Source organism: Archocentrus centrarchus, chromosome 2 (assembly GCF_007364275.1).
Source record: "Archocentrus centrarchus isolate MPI-CPG fArcCen1 chromosome 2, fArcCen1, whole genome shotgun sequence".
NCBI lineage: Eukaryota > Metazoa > Chordata > Actinopteri > Cichliformes > Cichlidae > Archocentrus > Archocentrus centrarchus.
In genome coordinates, this window is record NC_044347.1 from 15,215,760 (window position 1) to 15,238,087 (window position 22,328).

General features: G+C 43.0%; 2 protein-coding genes across 2 annotated transcripts in view; one reads left to right on the forward strand and one right to left on the reverse strand.

Moving 5' to 3' along the window:
- LOC115795711 (receptor tyrosine-protein kinase erbB-4-like) overlaps positions 1 to 8,162 on the reverse strand; it is a 356,000-nt gene extending 347,838 nt beyond the window's left edge. Inside the window, exon 1 of the mRNA XM_030751753.1 lies at positions 8,096 to 8,162. Coding sequence (XP_030607613.1) covers positions 8,096 to 8,162 — 67 coding nt within the window. The remainder of the gene's footprint in view (positions 1 to 8,095) is intronic.
- Positions 8,163 to 12,001: 3,839 nt separating this feature from the next.
- Positions 12,002 to 21,705, forward strand: LOC115797234 (receptor activity-modifying protein 1-like). Its single transcript, XM_030753758.1, has 3 exons — positions 12,002 to 12,223; positions 15,569 to 15,707; positions 20,762 to 21,705. Exons 1-3 carry the CDS (start codon positions 12,169 to 12,171, stop codon positions 21,015 to 21,017), a joined length of 450 nt encoding a protein of 149 aa, XP_030609618.1. The 5' UTR covers positions 12,002 to 12,168; the 3' UTR covers positions 21,018 to 21,705.
- Positions 21,706 to 22,328: the final 623 nt, after the last annotated feature.

The window sequence follows — 22,328 nt, forward strand, 5'->3', positions numbered from 1 at the left end:
AACTACAGTAAGATAAAAACGTGAGACAGAGTTGATGTGCGTATAAAGGTGTGTGTGTGTCTGTGTGTGTGTGTGCAGTCGCTTCACACAGATGAGAGAAAGAGAGGGGAACACAATGAAGGTAATGACAAAAATCTACAGGTCGTGGTTGAATTGTCAGATTGACACATACACATATGAGGGATTAGAGACCAGTGATCATTTTTCTTCTTACAGACTTTCATTAAAACGGAAGCCTTTGTCAAGGTTACGGGAGGGGGGGGAAGAAATCTATTGTGATTCTAATGCCCTCTATTGTGCAGCGCTGAGAGCCAGAACAGAAAGCAAAGGGAATCAAGTGAAAGAAGGCAAAGGAACTAAAAAGAAAAAAAAAAACCAGACACACTCGTTTGTGAAAGACAGTCGATGGCATTTGATCCTGCTTCGCCAAAGAAGCGCTGCCAATCAAAGGAAGCTGAACACTGTCCCACTTCCTGTGTTGGCCCCGTGCCTGAGCAAAGCACTGCAAATGTAAGTTCAAAGCCAGCACTTGCATACACAAGCCCAAGCACACAAATAGATGCATATGCACACATACGTATTTGTGCAGCTCATGTACTGATTCTATATAAGCTTTAACTCAGAACCACAGGCCTTCCCCAAACCTAAACCTCATGACAGAAAACACCCTAATATTATCCATAAAGCTTCTGGGCTTTGTACTAATCACTATTGTGAATGTAATGCTTGTACTATAGTGACAAAGAGAGAATTGTTACCTGCAGGTACCATGCTTTAGCAGTTCTGCTTTTATGGTTCACTATAACAATTCTTCTGGTTCACTGTTGGTTCAGTTTCGATTTTAGCAATGCTATTGCTTTGGCAGAGAAAAAAGCAGCAACCGCTAGGGCTGTAAGCATGGACAGTATAAAGAATGGATGTTGCTTCCAGGTCAAGAAATGAAGCCATTCTATCTGAAGGCCACTAGATGGCAATAACTGTCGTTGCAAAAAAGACTCCGGGGCCATATTGAGGTTTCGCAGCCACGTGACTGCCGCAACTGCCTGTAGTTTCTCATGTTTGTCAGCAAATATGAACTACCTGCTAGCTGAGCAGCAGTACTACTTGTGCAATGCAATCCAGAAATGAAGAAAGTTTGCCTTTAAAGTAAAAGTTCCCCCTTTTGAGACACGGTGGCTTCCAGTGCTAACTCCACAACTTTTACTTTGAAGGAGAACCGTCTCCATTTCTGGTTTGCGTCGCACGTTTTCAAGTTGTACTACTGATCAGCTAGTAGTTATCACGTATTTGCAGACAAACATGAAAAACTACAGGCAACCGTGGCGGTCTGCCAACAACCAAAGCAATCATTTGCACAGACTCGACTTTGCAACTGATTTCATCCAGCAACAGCCAGAAATTTTTTACCTAGCAACTGGTGGTTGTACAGTTTTGGCCTCTATAGCTAATTTCCTCCTTAATAACAACTGAATGTTTGACTATATTACCCATTTAAATTTTATAAGGCTGAAAATTGGAATTATTAGATGTACAGCCACTTTAACTAGCAGGTGGATGCTAACAGAGGCAGCAGCCAACGTCGCCAGCAGCTGTCTGCTAGGCCTCACCTGGATGACCGTGCCATACCTGGCAACCAAGTTTGCCAGTGGGTCACATTCCAGTGGTTGCATCCACAGTTTCACCCGCTAGATGCTAACACAGTGATTTTTGCTTGCCACCTGTGTGAGCGTCCATGTGGCTAACTGTGCTAGCAGCTAGCTGTATTTGCAAAGAGTTGTTAAAAAAAAACCCTCTAAGTTTAGGTTTTTAAAACTAACCTTATCTGAGACTCTAACATGAGCAATTAACCAAATGCTTGACACAAAATCAGCATTTACAGCCTCCCTCAAAAGGGTTTACAGCTCGTAAGTCTCCAAGTGCACACAGAGAGACGCACACACACACACACACGGAAGTGACTGAGTGGTGTGTGAAGGAGCTGCCGACAGCATGTTGTCCGTGAAACAAATTGGGTGTCGTAATTAAAGTGGGAAAAAAAATGAGCTGCTTTCCATTCTCCCTGTGTGCTCAGTGACAAGCCCCACAGACACACACACACAGCTAATGAAAAACGGAGGGAGGAGAGTGTGTGTGTGTGTGTGTGTGTGATTTTGAAACAGAAACAGTGAGGAAGAGTGAGGAGAAAACAAAAAGAGAGGAAATAAAAATTTTATTAAAAAGCTGTTAAAAATGTGGAAAGAAAAGCAGAAGCGAATGGAAAGGAAGTCAAAGAAACACACAATGAGCGATGCTAATGGATGAGAGCAGGAAGGAGGCAAGGTGTGTGAGAGGAGAGGAGAAGACGGAAAGATAAGGAAATGGAGTCGAGGAAAGGAGATGACAAATGTGCTGGACAGAAAGTGGAAGAGAGGTAATGAAATAAAGGACAAAGCAAAGAAGGTTGTGTGAGCCAATCTGCACTGCTAGGCAAGATCAGTGTGTGTTTGTGTCGCTTGCTACTGTGTGTATATGTGTTTTGTGTGTGTGTGTGTGTGTGTAGGAAGCCCCTCAGATGCAGGATGGAGGCATTTGTCTCTGAGTGGAATTACAAGTGGCGGGCTGAACAAACCCTCCAGTGGTCTAGAAGAAACAGAAGAGGAAAGGAAAAAAAAAAAAAAGATTCCTCTGTCTTTCCTGTCCTTTCTTTTCCTGGGCCATGCTTCGCTCAGTGTGTGTGTGTGTAGGTGTGTGCATGTGTGTGTGTTTGAGAAAGAGAAAGATAAATCAGAATCACCCAACTCTAAAACTACACTCAGTGAGAAAATAAAACTGCCTTGCACTTTAATGCACACAGCTGTCACTGTCCCTTTAACAATCATGAACCTGCATGACTCTTTATCTGTGTGTGCGTGTGTGTGAAAGAGAGACGCATCGAGAAATTTAAAGAGTGCATTGACACGTTCATGTTTACAGTAAATCCTTCTGTGTTTAGTTGTACGAGTGAGATCTCAGTCCTCCTGAAAGGGGGGGGACATCTGTGCCAGGCTTACAGTCTTCGATTGGCCAATCTAACTCACACTAGGAGTTGGCACCGGACGCCTCGGCGCAACCAAAGCCAGCCCTGCTCATCATTAGGAAGCAAAAGCACGGGGGGGTTCAAAAGTCTGTCCTGCCAAACACACACAAACACGGCGCCAGAGACGGAGCGGGACTAAGAAGCTTCGGGATGATTACAGAGGCCAATAAAGCCGCTATTTTGCACCCGAGTCTTGGATGTTTTCCCTCCCATGCTGTGCAGTTGTGATTCCGCATGTAAATATTTGGGCGGTACGCAAACTTGAAGAACAGAGGCCCCTCTGTACAGCTGCCGGCCGAACAAAATGTCAAGCAAACAGGCTCGTGACGTCGTCGGATTGCTCTTGAATGCATGGGAAGAGAAAAGTTGGAGACAAAAAGAGATGACTTTTATTCTCTCTCTTTTTTTTTTTTATGAGAGAACAGCGTCACCGTTGTTTTGGCCCGTGCAGATAATAATCTGAGCGCTGATTCATCCAGCGAGTACCATGAGAGGCAGTGTACTGCTGTCTCAGGCCTTGGAGAAGCGTTCCATCACCCCCACGCGTCACATAGTCATTTGTAAGGCTTCCCTTACGGCCTGCTGAGACTGTCCGGTTATGACAGAGGAAGCAAATAACAGCCCACACCTCAATGTCACCCTCACTGAACTGCCATTATTATTCCTTTGTGCAAACTGCCATACTTTATTCCGTCTCTTTCAGCAGAAGACACTGACAGATGCACAGAAACCACACAAAGCTCCATCAGCTCGCACAGCGTATTTGACAAACATCCAGCTGAAGCCTGGCACGGGTCGAGCCTGGCAGATATCAAGTTATGATAGCAGTGTTGACTAATTTAGAGCAAGATTGAATTCCTTCACCCCCCTCATCTCTCATGCTGTCAAATAAAGGGCTCACGGTCTAGACTGATGCTATCAAAAAAAAAAAAAAAAAAGCTTAATTAGCTTGTAATAAATTCTCATTTCCGTCAGTCTTCCACAAAGCCTCGGCCAGCTCCGTGTGTGCCAGCTGACAAACGCCCAGTAATTTGATACTGGCATTCGACGGGTTCCCTTCCCGCTGCCCCTTTCTCCCCCTCCGCCATTTCACAGGAGATCTTTAAATGTCACCCAAACACACACACATGCGTGTGAATGCAGCATTTGTCAGGCACTCTCAAGAGCTGGAGGGATTAAAATGTTTGAGCCACTTGTTTTAGAAAGCAGAGGCAAAAAAAAAAGGTAGATGAGGATGGTGAAACTACTTTTGTGCACTTTAAAATTTTTTTTTTATTAAGGTAACCCTGGCAACCACATTTTCAGCCATTTACACACCTGCAGATGTCGCCCATTCCCGACCGTCCACAGCCGTTTACAGCCTGTGAAGTTCATGTTCCCACAAACCCCTGCTATCCCGATTTTGCACTTGTGCAGCTCAACTCAACTATCAACTTCCTCAGGGTGGCAAAACTTGAACGCCCCGGCAATTCTTGGCCCACAAATTCCCCAAAACAGTCGTTAACCGTCACTTCCACAGCGTCTGACAGCGCAGCGTGCGCCAAAATCAAAAGTTGCAAGCCTAAGATCGCCCCCGTCGAGCTCTGCCAAAAGATAACTTGCTCGAGAGAATGCCGTCATCTGTGATGTGACATTTTCGTGGCAACCGCACCCCGAGTGCAAATTTGACTGAACGCACATGACTGACCCTCTTCGCAGCTCCAGTGACAGAGTGTGAGAGTTCATTCGTGACCTCAGAAAGAGAAGTTTGTAAATAGTAAACACTGAAACTTATTAACTCAGCGGTATGTGCAGCTACAAAGACACCGTCATTCATGATGGAGGTCCCTGCACTCGGACCAGGCTGGATTTCCCAAGCGTGGCACATTCATCGGGTTTCCGGACCTTTTAGAGTCTACTGGCACACTTTTATACAGCCGTTGCTTACTTTTAATTTACAGTTTTCATTGAGTGGAAGTGGAAGTTTTTAAAGTCACACTCTGGTCAAGTGATGGACATGTGGAAACTTGGTGAATTCCAAAATTCCCAGACTTCTCAAAGCACAGAGTTACAGCTTTGGAATGTTTACAGATTAAAATGAGGGATTTTTTTTTTCTTCTTCTTCAGGTGGAAATGAAGTCAGTTAATCAATTAGTTTACTTATTGCTCCATAGGACACAACATGTTTGCCTAACGTGTGAAAGATCCCAGCTGGAGGCCAGGAGGACACACAAATCCCTGAGAGGGTTGCATAGGGCGGAAAAATATTCACCGACTCACACGTGCAGATCCATTTACTCTGAGAGCAAATAAGAGAGCAGCAGAAAGACCCTTTAATCAATTAGTTTAGTCAAGCAGATATTAAATTAAACTGTAATTTATAAGAACAAGCTGTACATTATCTTCAAACTTTAGACTAGCGGTCACAAAAAGTGCCATTAAATTTGGCTGTGAGCATCTCTGCTTTCTCATATTTTACATGCTAAATGATTAATAGATTAATCAACTGTCAGCTTTAGCCTCCTTAACCTGTTCCAAGCTGCTGAGGATTAGGCTGGATGTGCTCTTAAAGCCCAACTTCCCGACATTTTTCCAAGGCTGCCCAGCATGGGTACAGCAGCTTTGATTAAAATAGGGTTTGCAAAGTGTTGTAGGTTCAACAGCATCTGTGTGTATGTGTGTGTGTGTTTTTAATCACACACAGTCCTGGTGATGGGGACACAAATGTATGTTTTCTGAACCCACGCTCTACTAAAAGGATTTTCCTCTTTTGGCCTCACACAAATGGAGCCATTTTTCTGGGATTTTTTTCTCAGATGGAAATTTCATGTATTGTCATGCATGTCACTTTATTTCTTCACTCTCAAATTATCATTAACATTTGGCTGAGAAAAGACTTAAGAGCTGAGACTTTTTTTGCGCTGCCTTCCAAGAGTTTAATGAGAAAGCTGATCAGCCCCATCCATGTGGCCTGATCGCTGCATAATTTCTGTTGATTTCATGTTTGTTTAAATTAAAACGAAAAGGTCTACACAAATGCGACTGTGCCACTAATGAAAATACAGAATCAATGCGTTGTACTGTATGAAAACATCCACACTTGGCACACATGTGCTCATAGGGTACATCACACAAACATGCGCCCACGTAGCGCGTGCACCCCTGACTGGAAGGACTGCTTCAGACATTTGTCTGGCAGCAGGAGACAGATTCAATCACCATTTAAAAAGTGAACATCTTTCGCCTTGACTTACTTCACCCTTGCATGGCTTTAGGTGTGATTGATATATGATGTGTGGTGTATTTTTTTTTTTTTTTTACATACCTCCAATAAGGAGAGAGGGTTATAGGAGCACGCTCAGGACTGCTCAATAAACACAAACACAATGCATTCCCCAAGAGGCATAGCTTAGATTCTTGGGCAGAATTTGCATCACAAATATCCCGGAGTGGGAGTGCATGCATGGAGAATAAATAAACCAGCGAGGGTGCCACTTTACTTCCCCATTCATCCTGTGTGTCACCCGTCCATCCGTGCATCCATCCTCTCCTGTTTAATAGGCAGCATTCAGCGCCTTCCATCTAAGATCCACAACAGAGTCAGAGAGAGGCGGTGTGTGTGTGTGTGTGTGTGTGAGTGTGTGACTGTGTGCGTGTGGGTGTGTGAAGCCACCACAGGCCGAGCCAAAACCCAACCTGTCTTTGGAGGTGGGAAGAAAAGCATCCTGTTATCTCATTTGTGTCCCTGGGAGTTTGGGCCACATTCACCTCTGAGCAGGAATCTAAAAACTTTCTCATTTTGCCGCCTCGTGAGTGCGTTTCTGTTTGTTTTTCTGCAGCTCAGCAGTCTTTGCTGAGCAGGCTTTATTGTTTCAATTATCCTCCCATGCTTACAATGTAACTGCAAATAACTGGACAGAATTGCAGAAAAGATATCCCACCGAATACCAAATTAAATTAAATTATTGATGAGGAAGCGTGTGTGTGTGTGTCTGCAGGGGTGGGGGTGGGGCGGGGGGGGTGGGGGGTCATCGGAAAAAGTTTAACTTCAATTGACCTCAATAAGCACGCAAGGAAATATTGTTGCAATCAATGCATCATAAACAAAACATCACAGCAGGAGGGAAAACCTCAAATATTACACGTAAAAATTCTCAGCGAATACCCGACAGGAGTGCCAAAGGAGCTCCGCCAGAGCATGCAAATAAAAACACCTTTAACTTTACTATAAATTGACTGCTGAGTGTCACTGACGCACCCAAAGCCAAAATAGACACATTGAAGGAGCATTAAAGTGATTTTCGTCAAGGGACCGACTCCACAGGGGTCGCGATGATGAAAGCGAAATGTTTTCCCGCTGCCTGTATCGCCCTCAGTATATCTGCCACATCTAAATTATTCAAAGGCAGTGAGCAATAAAAAAAAAGAAAAACTGTGCCACCGGTGCAACCGAGCCCAATTTATAGATCAGCACAAATCGCCGCCGTCTGCGATCTATCAATGCCCGCTTTGGGGAATTAAACTGAAATGATGGCGCATTCATTCATATTTAGGGTAGAATCGAAATCAGCAGAGATTCGTAGTCTTGTAGTCTGTTTAGTTCGAAAGAGATTTGATGACAGATTTTTCTTTGGTGGGAGATTTTTTTTTTTAGAACTGGACATTCAATCATATCTCAAAAATGGGCGTAAAAATCAAAAATAAGTGGCTTATAAAGACACAAGAGGGACAGTTTGGAGCGCTTTTTACGCAGAGCCCGACACGCTCGCAGAGGCAGACGAATCTCAGTTTTGCTTCAGGTGCGAGTGCGATCATTCAAATCAGCATCAGCGTGGCTGGCTATAAACTTGTGTTAAGTTTGGACCAGCGGTGTAGAGGCAAAGACCCGGCGTTTAACCGCGACCTTCATTTATCATTCAGTCGCATTCTGCTAACATGTTAAAAGTCCGTGTGGGGACAGAAAATCTGGTCTTTGGATGTCCGAACTCTCACTTATTGGTGCTTTTGAAGTCAGACCCCGACCGAAGACCCGGGCGCGAAGACGCGCATCCCAGCACTCACCTGACTGCGCCGCACACGATCGGATCACCGCCAAAGTGACGAGGACGCAAGCTGGGAAAAACTTCATCTTGGAAAAGCCTGCTTCTCTTGTTAACTCCCGTAACTCACATGTCCAATTAAGATATCCTTGTTGTTAACACACGCAAAAATTAACCACAGAGAGAGAGAGAGAAAAAAAAAAAAAACCCCGTCGGAGTCTTCTTCTTGGCTTCTTGACACTGGCACCGTTTCCGTGCGCCGTGGAGAGCTTTTACGCACCGCGCCTTGTTGTGTTTGTGTATCGGTTCCTAGTCCAGTGTTTAGGTCGGTTTCCACCGTGGACACTCTGAGCCATTTACTCCTCGCATTGCCATTGCGCCGGTGGCTGGGGGGGGGGGGGTGCAGTGTGTGTTTGTGTGGTGGTGGTGGTGGGGGGGACACGCCTCCTTGGTATGATCGACATCTCCTTCGCCCTATTAAGCCCCATCCAAAAGATTTAGAGCGTTTAGTACTTATTTTTTGGAAATCCGCCCACCTTATTTATCGCCTCTCCTGATTGGCTGTTAGACTTCAATGCGGCTGTCATTACACCTGCTCGGAGCAGATTTTGTTTTGTTTTCGTTTCTCTTCGGGTGGCGTGTCTGGCTAATATCTTTATCTTGATCATTCATTTACAAATTAGGAGTGTATAAAAAAAAAAAAAAAAAAAAAACACTCGTAATTTAGCGAGATTATTCGGGAACAATGTAACAATGCAGCAGACAAACGAGATCAGTTAGAGTGGTTTTAATGGAACACTGATTTGCCCCGTGTTGCAGTTTCAGTAACAACTCGAAAAGTTTCCTCCTTTGCCAGCAGGGTCAGCCTCTGCAAATACCCACCAGTACAGGCCACAGCCTATAAAGTTTGATGGTGCTGGTGTAAAGGAGCTGCAGTGAAGGCAAAGGCTGGAGCACTGTACCGTTTTCAGGGCCGCTCATTTTACAAGCCGGTCTCCACACACACAGATATTCTGCACACTGGTTTTATTTGTGGACTGACGCGGAAGTATGAAACGAGGACAAAAAAGATATTGATTTGTGATCCATGCAAAGTGAATTCTCGGCCATAACTGGATCTAGTGCTGAATTACTACGGACACCAAGGTTGGAAAACGACGGGAATCATTCTTGATGGATCCTCACGGTGCCCAAGGGGCGGTTTATTTAGTGTCCTTTGCTGCTCTCTAGAGGAAGTCACGGGGAACTGCTCGCTTCGGATCCTTCTCTGCGTACCACGCAGCTAAAGCTGCCGAGGGACATGAAACAACGCGTGGGCCTCGTTTGGAAGCGTCATGTTTATCCCAAAAGGCCATATGAAGAGAGAACAAAGTTAAACATTATTATATGAGTTATTTTGTTTGTTTTCCATCAAAGCTTTATGAATAATTATTCTCTAAAACAGTTGGCATTTGAAAAGTCTCATAAGTTTTATATATAGATTATATATTGAAACCCACAAAATAAACAAAGTACTTTATTGTACTTTTAGGGGTACAGCCCCTAAGAGTACACTCTAAGGCACTGCCTTTGTTGATTTGACAGGGGTTAGTGGGGTCTTGGGGTTAATATGACCCACCTTCTTTCTGTCTCTCCGTCTCTCTCTTTCCCTCTGTGTGTGTGTGTGTGTGTGTGTGTGTGTGTGTGTGTGTGTGTGTGTGTGTGTGTGTGTGTGTGTGTTACCGTCTTGGTGTTGGGCAACAGTGCTAACCTCCACACCACTGTGGTGGCCATACAGAGAGACAGAGAATGAAAGATGTCCATTTATTTAGCCACGCATCCAATTCAGGGTCACATGGGAGCTGAACTCTGTCCCAGCTGTCGTTGCTTGGATACACCCTAGACAGACCAGAGTCTGTCACAGGGCCTAAATGATTTTTATTGAAATAAATTTAGAAACAGTAAAATGCTAAAATCTAAGAATAAAATTACAACGTTACTTAATTTTTTTGTTGTGCTGCCCCTTAAAATCTAGAAGAAAGTGTGCCCTTTTGGGCCACACCTCTCAATCTTTTTAAAGCAAATGTGGAAACACCTGTTGTCTTTCTAATGACCAGCAGGGGGCGACTCATGCAGTTGTAAAATATCAAATTGTATAGAGGCCTATGGGAAAATGATCCTACTTCTCCCTTATTTTTCGACCTAAGTAAACATTCTTCTGGTGGATTTCAGTCACTACTTTTCAAGTCTTCTTCAATAAAGGATAATGACCATTTTCTGAAATATGATCATATTTACAGTTAAATAAACAACAAAGCACGGTATACTTTAAGACACAGCTACCTTGTGATTGGCAAATCGCAATTATACAAGCAGGCAGTGTCCTCGGTTTCTGAGTCAGATTCATGATGCCTAGTTTTAGAAAACTAATATGTTGAGGACAGGAATGCTCAATTCAAGGCTTTTTACGCCCCGCCCCCACACCTGCAGCCATTTATAATCTTAATCATTTTAATGCAGTGCCTTAACCAAAGTTAAAGGTTTAAGTAGTTAGACCTTATAGTGACATATCACCCCAGTAGAGCAGGAGACAGAAACCCACCTATTTTTAAGATTAGGCTTAAAACTTTCCTTTTTGATTTATTTGACAGGTTATGGTGCAATAGGCCTAGGCTGCTGGGGGGATGGGGGGGAGGGGGGTTCCCATGATGCACTGAGTGTTTCTTTTCATTCACCCCTCTTTTTACTCTTTAGTTATTAATAATCTCTGGCTCTCTTCCACAGCATGTCTTTTGTCCTGTCTCCCTCCCCTCAGCCCCAACCAATCACAGCAGATGACTGCCCCTCCCTGAGCCTGGATCTGCTGGAGGTTTCTTCCTGTTAAAAGGGAGTTTTTCCTTCCCACTGTCGCCAAATGCTGCTCGTAGGGGGTCGTTTTGACTATTGGGTTTACCTTACAATATAAAACACCTTGAGGCAACTGTTGTGATTTATGTATAAATAAAACTGAATTGAAATGAAAGTTCTTTCGTGCCATAATTGATGATCGTTTTATACAGACGTGCACACAAAACACACAAAATGAACAGCAAGTTTGCCTTTAAAGCAAATCATCGTTTTCTGAAAGCTTCTTAAATCCTCAAAAATGCCCACAAATGTAAGGGAGATACGGCTCTCAGCCTGTCAGTCTGAACTCTGTGAAGGCAGCCACATGAAAACACTGATTCGAGCGACGGGATTACTCTCACACACACACACACACACACACCCAGCGGCACAGGCAGCCACGCTGGGTGGCAGCCCAATACAGAGCAGCACTGAGAATACTAATCAATCTGTTCCTGTACAACAATCCTCAGATAAAACATTCAATTATAGACAGTGCGAGCTGCTTGAGATTTGCACTGATATGAGCGTGACATGAAAATGGGAATTCTGTCTTTGTGCGCTGCTGCTGCTGTGAAATGGGTCCCAGTGTGAGTCCACCGCCAGGGTTGTCTCTGCGTATTCAGATTAATGCATTACAAATAATAAATAAGAAATGGGGAAAATGTGACATTTAATTAAGACTCATATCGAGTCTAATGACATCTTATCTCACAGCTGGCCTCTGCTGTGATAGTCATGTATGTTAGAGAGAACGTCCTTCAAATTATAGACGATAAATGGTTATAATGGGAATGTTCAACAATGATGAGGCATTAATACGACACACTAGTGTTTGTGTGTGTGTGTGCTATAAAGTGTGGCCGTTTGACTGCACTAATTTTGGAATCTGACTTTGTTTCGTCCCCTGCGAGCAGTTTCACGCAGTAAGCAGCCGGACAAGGGGCTCAGATGACAAGCAGCGCTTCTATGATTAGGGCTGCAGTGACGGGGTGGGGGGGAGGAAGGAGGCTGCCACTGAGGAAGGTCAAGGGGGCTTATACACACAATCAGTTGCCGCCTTCTTGTTGACAGCGCACCGTGAACTGCGGTCAATTTGTTTCTAACGTGGCAGCGCGGTGTTGTTCCCGACTCAGTGGCTCTGGCTGTGGAAGTTAGAATGAGGCTTGTGCCGCTGATCTCCAGGGAGTGAGCGGAGTGCGTCAAACTTTTTTGGAGTTTGTGTTCAGCATGACTCTGGAGAGCGCCTCGCTCCTGAAGGCAGGGTTTGTGTTGCTGATGGCAGGTAAGTCTATGGTACTCGGCTATGCTCAGTTAGTAGTTTAATCTTCAACCTTGTTTAGCTTTTTCTGAAAAAAAAAGCTGATCTTTTAAATGTTTGCATATTTGGAAATGATTAAAAATGCTTGGATGATTTGACAGAAGGATGAGATGGGTTAGGATTTTGTTTTCTTGGGATCTTTTGGTAATGTTTAGTCTATAAGGGTAGATTTGATCCATTCATTAAAGGTCCAGTAAGCTGCATCTGCTTTATATTTTTGTCCATCTAAAATCTGAAAAAAATACCATTTAAGATTATTAACTCAACCATGTGATTCACTAGTATGTGCCCTCACATTCCTTATTGCACCCTCAGAAGACCGTTTTCATCTACCTTTTTCAACCCTTCGTAACACAACATAGACCAGGGATCCTCAAATGCAGGCCTCGAGGTCCGGTGTCCTGCAGGTTTTAGATGTGTCCCTGATCCAACACACCTGAGTCAAATATAGAAGTCATTAGCAGGACTCTGGAGAACTTGACTGCATACTGAGGAGGTAATTCAGCCATTTGAATCAGGTGTGTTGGATCAGGGACACATCTAAAACCTGCAGGACACCGGACCTCGAGGCCTGCATTTGAGGATCGCTGATATAGACTGTATTAAATAAAAGCTCAGTGTAGTGGGCCATTGATCAGTCTTGCGCTAAAGTATTTTGACCATCTGCATTTTGCTTTTTGGACGATAATTTACAAAAGGAACGCAGTGTTTTTGTTGAGTTTTACTTGAAATAGCAACTGAGAAAAAAAACTCACCAGGAAAAAAAAAATACTGAGCTCAAGAATCAAGAGTGAAGTAGGGAGATTTCTCATACACTTACATGGAATGGCCCTGCTGGCCATTAGAACGATGCAGGCCTCACTTTTCAGACCTAGAACCAAAAGTCACCAGACACTTCATTCATTATACCTTGTTAGTACTGGGTTGGACCTCCTTTTTGCCTTCACAATTCTCCCTGGCACAGATTCAACAAGTTGCTGGAAACATTCCTCAGAGATTTTGGTCCATGTTGACATGACAGCATCACACAGTTGCTGCAGATTTATCAACTGCACATCCACGATGAGAATCTTTCAGTCCACCACATCCCAAAGGTGCTCTCCTGGATTGAGATCTGGTGACTGTGGAGCCCATCTGAGTGCAGTGAAGTCATTGTCATGTTCAAGAAAGATGATTTAGATGATGTGAGCTTTGTCACATGGTGTGTTATCCCCCTGGAAGCAGCCATCAGGAGATGGGTACACTGACTTGCAATGAGTCAAGTCAACTCAAGTCGTTTTTTTACATAGCACATTTAAACACAACAGATACTGACCAAAGTGCTGCGTGGCAAGTAAATATCCAATAAAAAAAAGTAAAACAAAACAATTTAAGAACAAAACAACAATCTAGTAATTAAAAGATATGAATACAAGTTTAATATGAAATAATAATGATGATGATAAGAAAAATAATTTGAATAATAAGACACACATAGGAGAAAATGACAGTGAGTTAAAATTAATCTGGACCTGGAAAAGCTATTGTTAAGAAAAATCTGTTTTCAGGTGGGATTTAAATAAAGTTAGGGAGGCAGATGACCTAATCTGTAAAGGAAGACGGTTCCAGAGTTTTGGAGCTGCAACTGAGAATGTCCGGTTGGCAGTACGAGTTAACTGGGAATTTTGAATTACTAAACAATACTGACAATACTCAGGTATGCTGGGATGTTTAAGCAATGCTCAATTGGTACTAAGGGGCCCAAAGTGTGCCAAGAAAATATCTTCCACACCATTACACCACCAGCACCAGCCTGAACTATCGATACAGGGCAGGATGGATCCACCTCGAGACTCATCAGATCAGGCAACATTTTTCCAATCTTCTGTTGTCCAATTTTGGTGAGCCCACGCAAACTGTGGCCTCAGTTTCCTGTTCTTGTCTGAAAGGAGTGGCACCCGGTGTGGTCTTATGCAGCTGTAGCCCATCTGCTTCAGGGTACGCACTGTTGCCTTCCTATCTGCTCCAACCAGCCTGGCCATTTTCCTCTGACATCAACAAAGCCAAAATCTTAGTTGGAAGGACCACAGCTGAATGAGGTGATTGCCACCTACTGTCAATATTTCTGGGACCAACTGCCAAAGTAGATGGTTTATGTATATTAGAGCTTGAACATGTGTTTATAAATTGGACCACAAAGTTTGACAGAGCTGTTTAATTGCATTAGGTGAAATTTAGTGTTGCCCTTGAGATGAATTAGTCCCAAAATTAGAAGAAAAATGCCTAAATATCATCCAGTGATGAGTGCCCTATGAAGCGTTCATGTCAGCATGGAGCATTAATATTTGTGGGAATGATTTCAGCATCCATCATGTAATATAGAATCAGCTTTTAAAATCCATAAATATTGAGTTGCAGAGAGTCAGGCAGAATTTATGACTCCTGTTGGACCCGTGTGTGTTTCCTCACCTAACAGACTTGAAGGCAGGAAGTCAACAGAGCATAAACCTTCAGGCAGAAGAGCATCTGTCAGAGTTTCCCTTGATTTTCCTGGAAAATGTAATCTGAATACAAAGCTGGTTAACAGCCAAGTTGAGAGGCAACTGTGAGTTTTCCATCAGACAGACTGGTGATGCACTGACTGTAGATGGTAGACAAGCTAGTATTCACTTCCTTTTCAGGAGATTACCACACATATGTTCAGATTTTGCTTTACCACAACAGTTTCTCACATTCTCCTTTTGTAGCATCTCTTATGAACCCCCCCCCTGTCAACATGTTCAGTCTTCCTTTGAGTGTAGAGAGAGCCAGCAGGGACAGTGCAAACATAATAGGCACACAGTTGGCCCTTATCTGGCCCAAGCAGACTGGAGATCCACCGTGTTTTGCGATCGTAACAACAACCTGTTTGTTTCCACACAGGCGTTTTACACCAGATTAAGCCTCCCTCTCCAACTGTACTCCTCAGTGGTGCTACATTCAGTCTCGAGTCCTGCGGGATGGCCGCGGTCTGCCTCCACGTTCAGAGGCTGTTTACACCCATCTCTGAAGTAAACAAATGGGATTGGGACTTTGCCTGCAAATTAAAATCTTTTCTTAGTGAAAGTAACAGCCTAATAGGGAAGAAATGGCCCAGCAGGAATAACCATTGCCAGGACATGACCTTGTTTGTTGCACAAACATATTTGTAATTATGAAAGAATTAAACAGAAGATAACCACTGCAGCACTTTGCAAAATGGTTTTGAATGGTTTACAACGAAGCAAGCTGCAAAGCTGCAACAGAGCTTTTTTAAAAAACTCTTGTCTCACTTTTGTTTTTACTCTGCAGCTCAAGTCCTGCCTTCAGTGTCTGGCTGCAGCAGAGCATTCTACGAGAGGATGATCAGTGATCTCTGCTTGGCTAAGTTCAAATTTGACATGGGAAGACTGAACCGAGGTTTATGGTGCAGCTGGCCGGACACAATGGAGTGAGTTCACTGACTGGAACACGTAAAGGGGAAGAAACACAGAGCAGAACATAAAATCACTGAAATTATGGCATAAAATTTTACATCTAAGTCAAAAAATTGGCCATTTATAGAGTCAGGACCACTATAATGAAAAGAGGATTGGTATTCCAACCTGTGGCAGCAAGGGCAACTACCAGACCCGGTATACAGCAGAGTATGTGTGTTGCAAAGGGGCTTGCAGTTTTAGGAGCAACTATAACAAGTTTAAAGCAATTTAAATAGTGCTCTTTACATGAGGCTTTGTCAGATGGCCTTCAAATCAGCTTTTCTGCTGGGTTTTCAGGCAGGGCTTGACCTCTTGACCTTCCTGAACTCACGCTAAGCTCAATAAATCATTATATTGTTAGTGTTAGATACAAGACTGGGCAAAAGTCTTGAGCTTCCTCTCGTTTCTTTATATTTTGCTATGAAAAAGGTGCAAAGCGCAAGAATTTATTTAAACGTGCAATCATACATGGAAACAGAGCATATAAGACAAAAACAGAGTTTGTACAATTCTAATCAGCTTGAAAGTCAATTTTTTTTTTCTTGCTCTCAGCAGAGATGGACGCATTTTTCTTCTCTCCCTAACCCTTCCTTATCTACCCTGCTTCGCTGCTTTAGAGCCTCTCTTCACACATCTTCCGAACTGGAAATTAAAATTATGGATCTGGTCAGCTGGTCTCTCAACGCTATTGATTGATCAAATTTTCACCACGAGGAGATTGGGAAAAGGAGAACCCTCTTTCCTCTTGTCCGACTGACATAACCAGCTGGCTACGTTATGGATTCCTGTGGAGAGTGGAAGATGGCGTGCCTGACTGTACTGTCGATTGAGGACGTGGCATATATATTTGGCTTATTGATACCAGGATTTCTCCTGATTGGACTTGGGGATACCTGGCTTATCGTGAAATTCGTGAAGTCTGGGCAGCCGTAGGGCCTTGGTAAGGCTGTCTATGAGGGGATGCAGAGCAGTACAAACTCAACTCAGACTCAGTATATGCTAGAGCTGAATCGGAAGGGATTAGATCTTGGAGAAGTGTCCGTTTCTGCGCAGCGAGGAAAGAACCAAGACAATTCAGATGATTGGATTTTTTGACATTGAGAGGTGCCAGAAAGACTGTAAGGCTGTCAGCAAATTAATCAGTTATGACAGCCTGTACCAAAACAATTGTAGTATCTGAAATTTGGCTCCTTGACTGGCCTTGGATAGCCAGGTATCTCATTTTTCTACTGGATGTTATGTAAACAGATGCTCTACGCCCCCGCTTGTCCCGTCTTCTGACCTGTGTGAACTAATATCCCTAGACCAGGGGTCGGCAACCCACGGCTCCGGAGCTGCATTCAGTCTTAATCCGCGGCTCTGTGTGGCTTGCGGAAGTAAATTGTAAGTATCCAATTGAAGTGCATTTTTTTTTGTCAGTTCGGTTTTTGTTGTAGTTTTAAATTGGAACATTATTGTGATCTTGAAATATTAAAATAAAATCATTTTATTTATTTAATTTAGTTTCTCAATATATGCGTCACTCACGGTAGCCGCTACCGGCTTCCGCTAGTATTTGCGGCTCTCACTGTTTTGTTTTCGGTGGAAAACCGGGTTCAAATGGCTCTTTCCGGATTGCAGGTTGCCGACCCCTGCCCTAGACCAAGCTGCTGATGAACATTCAACCTCTTATCAGAATCTGTTAGTTGAGGGGGGAGCTGGGTCAGCTCCACAGTAACCCGAACCCACTCGCCTCTGCTGGCTCCCTTCCCTCCCCACCCTAGCGCTCCCATGCTATATGTGCTTACACTACGCTATGCAGAGTTTTTTTTTAACCTCATATATTGTCCTGGTACGGGGCAAAGTATGAGATGCTTTTTTTCTCCTCACTTACCCCATTGTGTTCGCTATATTTCCATCTTCTTTTAAAACGGCAGCACCTTATCTCCCGTGTTTGTCTGATTTGTTTGTCTTTTCTTGGATGGGTGTTCTGGAACATAATTTCGTTGTATGTTTGACATATAAAGACAATAAATTCTTCTGATTCTGATTTGGTGTGACCGCCTTTATTCTTCAGCACAGCCTGAACTCTCTGAGGCAGCTTTCTTGTGATTCTTTAAGTAGTCTTCAGGAAAAGTTCTCCAGATTTTTTGAAGGACATTCAAAGCTCTTCTTTGGATGTTTCTGCCTTTTGTTCTGTTCTCCGTCAACATGATCCCACACTGCTTCAATGATGTTGAGGTTCGGGCTCTGGGGAGGCCGATCCATGACTGATAGTGTTCCACTGTGCGTTTTTCTTTCCAGGGATGCTTTTACTGCATTGGCAGTGTGTTTGGGATCATTGTCATGCTGAAAAATAAAGCCATTAGCAATCAGACTCTTTCCAAATGGTATTGTGTGGTGGATCAAAATCTGATGGTACGTTTCTGCATTCATAATTCCATCAATTTTGACAAGATGATTTTCTGTCCAGTTCTTCTGTAATGTGGCATACCTCAGCCTGTTCTCACTGTTTCCCATCCTTAAGAATGGCTTCTTGACAGCCATCCGTCCACTGAGACCATTTCTGATGAGGCTTCAGTGAACAGTAGCTGGATCATCTGAAGGTCCAGATGCATCTCTCAGGTCCTGTGTCAGGTCTCTGCTGGATTTCTTTCCTGTTTCTTAAGGACATGACTTCCAGATATTAATCTGCTTTAGATAGCTTTTTAAGCTCGACACTTCTTTTTTGTCCTCCACTGGTCCAGGTTCCTCAAATGATTTAAGGACACACTGCACACCATGCTGAGATACACCACATTGTTGGCTAATAGCTCTTGTTAGTGCAAAGATACTATTTTATGCCGTCAAACCATTTACTCGTTTTTCTTAAAGTGCCTGAAGATATAATTTAAAATGGGTTCTTTGCTAAGTTGCCTCTTATGTCAGAACACTAGTTCATCCCCTGAGTTAGGTGTTTTTTTATGCTTGAAGGATTCACAGGTCAGTGTTAAGTGGCTATGTAAACATCAGACCTGAAAAAGAAAGAAATGAAAGAAGCAGCTGATGCGATTGTGGCTTGATTCACACTCTGACTATAATACTGAGTCAGTATTATAGGGCCACAGGCACAAGGGGTGCCCAAACTTGTGGCCCACAGGCCGCTTCCAGCCACGTCCCCTTGTGGTCCGCAAATTGATGTCAAAAATAACATAAAATTTGGACCTTTAAGTTACTTTTTTGACATTTTGCTTAACCCTCCTAATTGGAGGGGAAGGCGAAATGTCAAAAAAGTAACTTGAAGGGCCAAATTTTATGTTATTTTTGAGATCAATTCGCGGACCGGAAGTAGGGAGCGGGGCCTGAGTGGCCCGCGGGCCGAGTTTGGGCACACCTACTTTAATATGTCAACTTTAAGGCCTCATTTATATCATATTAATATCTTAACAGGTGCACTGAAAGACTGTTTTTTGAGCTTATTAGAAGCATAAAACTTGTTTATGTGTCCAGTTATCTACCTACTCTCACATACACCAACACCAAGGGAAAGCTTTACTGTATTCGTTAGCCATAATATTGTCTCAGTACTTGGTGGCTTCGTTTCCAAACACTTGCAGTCGGGGGAATGAGTCAGACAGGAGGATGAAAGGAGCCATGAGGCCCAGAAGAGAAGCTGCTGTCAAAGCTGTGTGATTTCCCACCTGGTTCATAGTCTTCCCTTGGTCCAGCACATAACTGGGGGTGGTACTCTTTGTGTGTGTGTCCACGCGTATGTATGCACAGTTGTAACTCATAAAGAATTTGCACAGACACTTGGAGGGGTTTGCAGTTGCGTCACAAAACTCCTAGCAACAATGTTTGACGCAACTGTTGAGGCTCACAGGACAATAATGAATACAGAGACGAGTAGAAATATTTAAAAAATATGTCATATTTGTGCATGCAGGCCATGTAGTCACACTGACAAAAAAAGTATGAATTCAAAGACATGAAATGTAGCATTGCTTATTGTGGTACAGGTATGACCCTAACCCTACTACAGTTATATACTGTATATAAAAAGATAGTTGTCAGCCACTGGTTTATGGACTACAGTTACGAAGCCTAAAATTTTGCATTTTGACATTTTAAGAAACTGGACTAAAACACAAGGTTACACATAACTGGCACCAAATTGTATTTAAAATATAACAGAAATGAAAAAACTAAACAGTGGCTGTGGTGACATGCACATATTTACTTTGCTCCAATTAAAATCATTTATCAAATCACGTGTAGACAAAGGCTTATGTGGTGCTAAATATTGTCTACAGATATTTCTGACAGGCTTTATAGATTAGTAGATGACCTGGGGCCCTTTTAACCTACTCAGGATGGCCACTGTCTAAGTTGTCATTGGTGATGACCCCCAAATTTAACCCTACGGTATCCGAATATGTCATTTTTGTTTTCTATTAATTGTTCTCCAAACCCATGGAAATGACAGAACAAAAAAAATAACACATCAAATTTTTTTTCCAAAAAAGTTAGTTTACTCTTACTTTAACTTCCATTAGGACTAGGTTTCGGGTTAGACCTCAGACGGTTGGATTTTCTGATCACTCTGATCACTGGTTTTCAGAAATACAGCTGAGCGCAGTGGCCATCTGGAACAGAATCCCTCCTGGGATGGTGCAATGCTGTATGAGGGCTCTACTCTATTGGTATGCATCTCCATTTCTCCTGCTCTCCACTACTTAGCAGTTATATTTAGCAGTGTTAAGCCCACTGGTAATTCTAGACACTCCTTTGCCTTTTTTCCACCCTACCAACAGGAATACCCAGCTCCGTTCCCACTCTGAAAGGACATTTAAAAGACGTCACAAGATTTCAATCTAAATTTCTGAAACACCATTTACGCTCTTGAAGCAAATTTGGATTCTCAACTTCATTGCTTTAAAATGTTTCTCTTAACATTTTTGAGAGGACCAATTTTAGTAACACTGATTCCTTTCCTTTAATTTCACATACTAAACTGGATCCAGTGTATTTAGCATGAAGATTTGCCTGTGGTTGTCATCCTCTGCAGGATCTATGAGGGACTCACAAACTGCACGTACCAGGTGGCCTTGAGGATGGACTGCTTCTGGCCGAATCAGATAGTTGACCATTTCTTCATGGAGATTCACCGGATTTACTTCCATGACTGCGCTCTGACTGGTCGACTCCTGCATGACCCACCGATTAGCATCCTTGCACCATTCATCGCAGTGCCAGTACTAATCACCCTGCTTATGACTGCCCTAGTGGTGTGGAGGAGCAAACGCACAGAGGGAGTGCTATAGGGTCACTTAGGGTGCTGGATTTGGACCCAGAGAATGTTCTAGAAGACTTTTTTTTTAGTATAAAGCGTGAATAAAAAGTGAATATTACTCTTTGGAAGTTGCAGTGAAACAATTGGCATGTTGTGAAAGATGACAATAGAAATAAATGCTCTATTTGGTACAAAATATGTATGGCAGTCACTTCTAGTAGATAAGTTAACAACTATGAAAATATATGAACAATAACATCTTTTGAGATTCACAGGATTTTCGAGCACATTTAGGTTAATTAGTATACATAATCTCATGGCACTATACAACGTGTAAATGCATAGACAGGAGGAGAGACGATGTTGATTTGATAGGAGCCATGTGGAGAAGGGTGAAGAAAAGATGAGATGAAAAGAATAGAAGGAATTAGAAAAAAAGAAGGAAGAAGAGAGAAAATTGTATGGAGGAACCCGACTGCCAAAATAAATAAATGAGTCATCAAATAAATCAGTATAAGCAAATATAAATTCCCCTTTATTATTTATTTTCCCTGCCATTTTATTTACACTGCTCAATCAAGGGGACACTTTGCATTGTAACACAAAGTCACTTAAAGTTCAGGGATGTCAGTCAGTTCAGTTAAGAAGCATAAACCATTATGAATCCATTACACCTGCTTTGGTGCAAATAAAAGTAGCAACTGGTGCACTGGAGAGGCAACAAGAAGTGTCCACCGGTGTCCGGTCTACCAGTGCCCACGCTTAATCAAAAGAGGACTCCAGTCAATACAGTGTTAGAGAACTGAAAGTCTTTACTAGTATATCTAAGAATAAGAGTGTATCTGAATGTATCACATTCAAGTGTGGGATTTACCAAGGAGATGTTCTGTCCCCATTACTGTTCAGCCAGATCATTAACAAGACTTGATACAGATACTGACTATGGAATGGAGCAACCTTCAGGCACCTCTTCTACATGGGTGACATCAAGCTGTATGTCAGGAGTGAACGAGATATCAATTCACTGATCCACACCACTAGGATCTACAGCAGTGACATTGGAATGTCATTTGAACTGGAAAAGTGTAGTCAGATGGTAACAAAGAGAGGGAAGGTAGTCAGAACCGAGGGGATTGTATTACCAGTGCACTACAAGTACCTTGGAATCCCACAGGCAAACTGGAACTATGAAGAGGCCACAAGGAAAGGTGCAGCCGCCAAATTACTGCAGGGAGTAAGGCAAGTCCTGAGGAGTTAGCTGAATGGGAAGAACAAGTTCCAGGCAATCAGCATCTACGCCCTGCCAGTCATCAGATACCCTGCTGGGATAATAAGCTGGCCA